A 2479-nucleotide genomic window follows, 5' to 3' on the forward strand; every position below is an offset into this window, starting at 1 on the left:
GAACCAAACATAAGACAGGGGCTCTGCAAAATGAGCCTGTGTGGTCAGTGGTGGGAAGTTATGTCCTTCACAGAAATAAAGGATTCCTTCCATTCAAAGTATGACACTCATTCCTCTTTCCTTTCAGTTTTAGGTGTCCTCAGATTCCCCAGATCATCACAGCTCCAAATGCTACACACCTCTGATTGGTCATCCCAGAAGAGGTCAGAGGAACCATGGGAAACCACACCACTGTCACTGAGTTTGTCCTCCTGGGGCTCTCAGATGCCTGTGAGCTGCAGATGCTCATCTTCCTGGGGCTCCTCTTGACCTACCTCCTCACTCTACTGGGCAATCTCCTCATCGTGGTCGTCACCCTCATAGACAGGCGCCTCCACACTCCCATGTACTATTTCCTTCGCAACTTTGCTATCCTGGAGATCTGGTTTACCTCAGTCATCTTCCCCAAAATGCTGACCAATATCCTGATCGGATATAAGACCATCTCCCTACTAGGCTGTTTCATACAAAGTTTCCTGTATTTCTTCCTGGGCACAACAGAGTTCTTCCTACTGGCAGTGATGTCCTTTGACAGGTATGTGGCCATATGTAATCCCTTGCGTTATGCCACCATCATGAGCAAAAGGGTCTGTGTCCAGCTAGTGCTTTGTTCATGGATGACAGGATTCATCCTCATCATCATTCCAACTTTCATCGCATTTCAGCAGCCATTTTGTGGCCCCAATATCATCAATCATTTCTTCTGTGACAGCTTTCCACTCCTGGAACTCATATGTGCAGATACAAGTCTGATAGAGCTTCTGGGCTTTATTGTGGCCAACTTCAGCTTACTGGGCACTCTGTCTGTGACGGCCACCTGCTATGGCCACATCCTCTACACCATCCTACGCATCCCCTCAGCCAAGGAGAGGCAGAAAGCCTTCTCAACCTGTTCCTCCCACATCATTGTTGTGTCTCTCTTCTATGGCAGCTGCATCTTCATGTATATCCGGTTGGGCAAGGGTGACCAGGGGAAGGACAGGAACAAGGTTGTGGCCTTGCTCAACACAGTGGTGACCCCGATGTTTAACCCCTTCATCTACACCCTGAGGAACAAGCAAGTGAAACAGGTATTCAGTGAGAAAATGAACAAGTTCCTCTTAAAAAGATGAGCTGGCCTGACCAGCATGGCTCAGTGGTTGAGTGTTGATCTATGAACCAGGAGATCATGGTTCAATTCCTACTCAGGGCACATGCTCGGGTTGCGGGCTCCATCCTAGAGGCAGCCAATCAATGACTCTCTCTCATCATCGATGTTTCTCTCTCTCTCTTCCTCTCCCTTCCTCTCTGAAATCAGTAAAAATATGTATATTTTTTAAAAAGATGAGCTGGACCTGAGGAAAGGGGAAAATTGCCTCCTTTTCTCTGCAAATACAGCTCTTGTCCTGATCTCCATGAACTATCCCCTCCTAGACAGTTTTTTACCTTGTACTCAAATCTATAGGGCTTTCTTACATGTATCATTAGTGACTTATGCAATTTTGTCAGAGAATACAAAAAAACTCAATATACCACTACCATGTCTGCTATGTCTTAATGTTTCTGACCCTAGCCTATATCTGAGCTTCTTAATCTTTAAGTTGTAATTATAAGCTTAGCATTCCACATCCTCTACACTAGTGATGGCGAACCTATGACATGCGTGTCAGAGGTGACACACAAACTCATTTTTCTGGTTGATTTTTCTTTGTTAAATGGCATTTAAATATATAAAATAAATATCAAAAATATAAGTCTTTGTTTTACTATGGTTACAAATATCAAAAAATTTCTATATGTGACACGGCACCAGAGTTAAGTTAGGGTTTTTCGAAATGCTGACATGCCGGGCTCAAAAGGTTCGCCATCACTGCTCTACACCATCCTACACATTCCTTCAGCCAAGGAGGGGCAGAAAGCCTTTCAAAATTGGTAAAAATAAATAAATAAATAAATAATAAAAAAAAATCCCTCAACAAAAATCTAATCTAATAATAGACAAACCTGGTAATTGACTGTACCTTTGCTACACCTCCCATAGGCTAATCAGCATGATATGCAAATTAACCGCCAACAAAGATGGCAGCTAATTTGCATACTGCAGGCAGGGTGGGACAGCGCCATCCTGCCTACCCCGCTGCCATCTGGGCCTGCTATCTGCAACTGGGGCAGCGGACGTCCCGTTTGCGACCCGACCTGTGGCTGGCGGGCGGGACCACAGCGATTGGGCACCCACCCCACCCTCATCTGGCCCTCCCGTGGGGGACCCAGGGTTGTCGGGCTGGAAGGCAGCTCCGGCCAGAGCAAAGGCCTGGGTCCTGGGTGCCGGAGGAAAACCGGTGCCGGCAGCCAGGGGGAGGGAAGGTGTATTGCACGAATCTTTTCATGCAACAGGCCTCTAGTATATTTATAATACACTTCAGAAATATTTCTAGTATATGTATGGAGAAATAATGAAGCG

At 45.9% G+C, this 2479-nt stretch overlaps 1 protein-coding gene across 1 annotated transcript; it reads left to right on the forward strand.

Annotated features, from left to right (window-relative positions):
- The first annotated feature begins 215 nt into the window (after window positions 1-215).
- Window positions 216-1587, forward strand: LOC132224891 (olfactory receptor 6E1). Its single transcript, XM_059680074.1, has one exon. It carries the CDS (start codon window positions 216-218, stop codon window positions 1149-1151), a length of 936 nt encoding a protein of 311 aa, XP_059536057.1. The 3' UTR covers window positions 1152-1587.
- Window positions 1588-2479: the final 892 nt, after the last annotated feature.

The sequence above is a fragment of the Myotis daubentonii genome, chromosome 1, assembly GCF_963259705.1.
Source record: "Myotis daubentonii chromosome 1, mMyoDau2.1, whole genome shotgun sequence".
Taxonomy (NCBI): domain Eukaryota; kingdom Metazoa; phylum Chordata; class Mammalia; order Chiroptera; family Vespertilionidae; genus Myotis; species Myotis daubentonii.

Coding starts and splice junctions, on each gene's coding strand:
- LOC132224891 (XM_059680074.1), top strand. CDS start 216: ATGGGAAACCACACCACTGTCACTGAGTTTGTCCTCCTGGGGCTCTCA.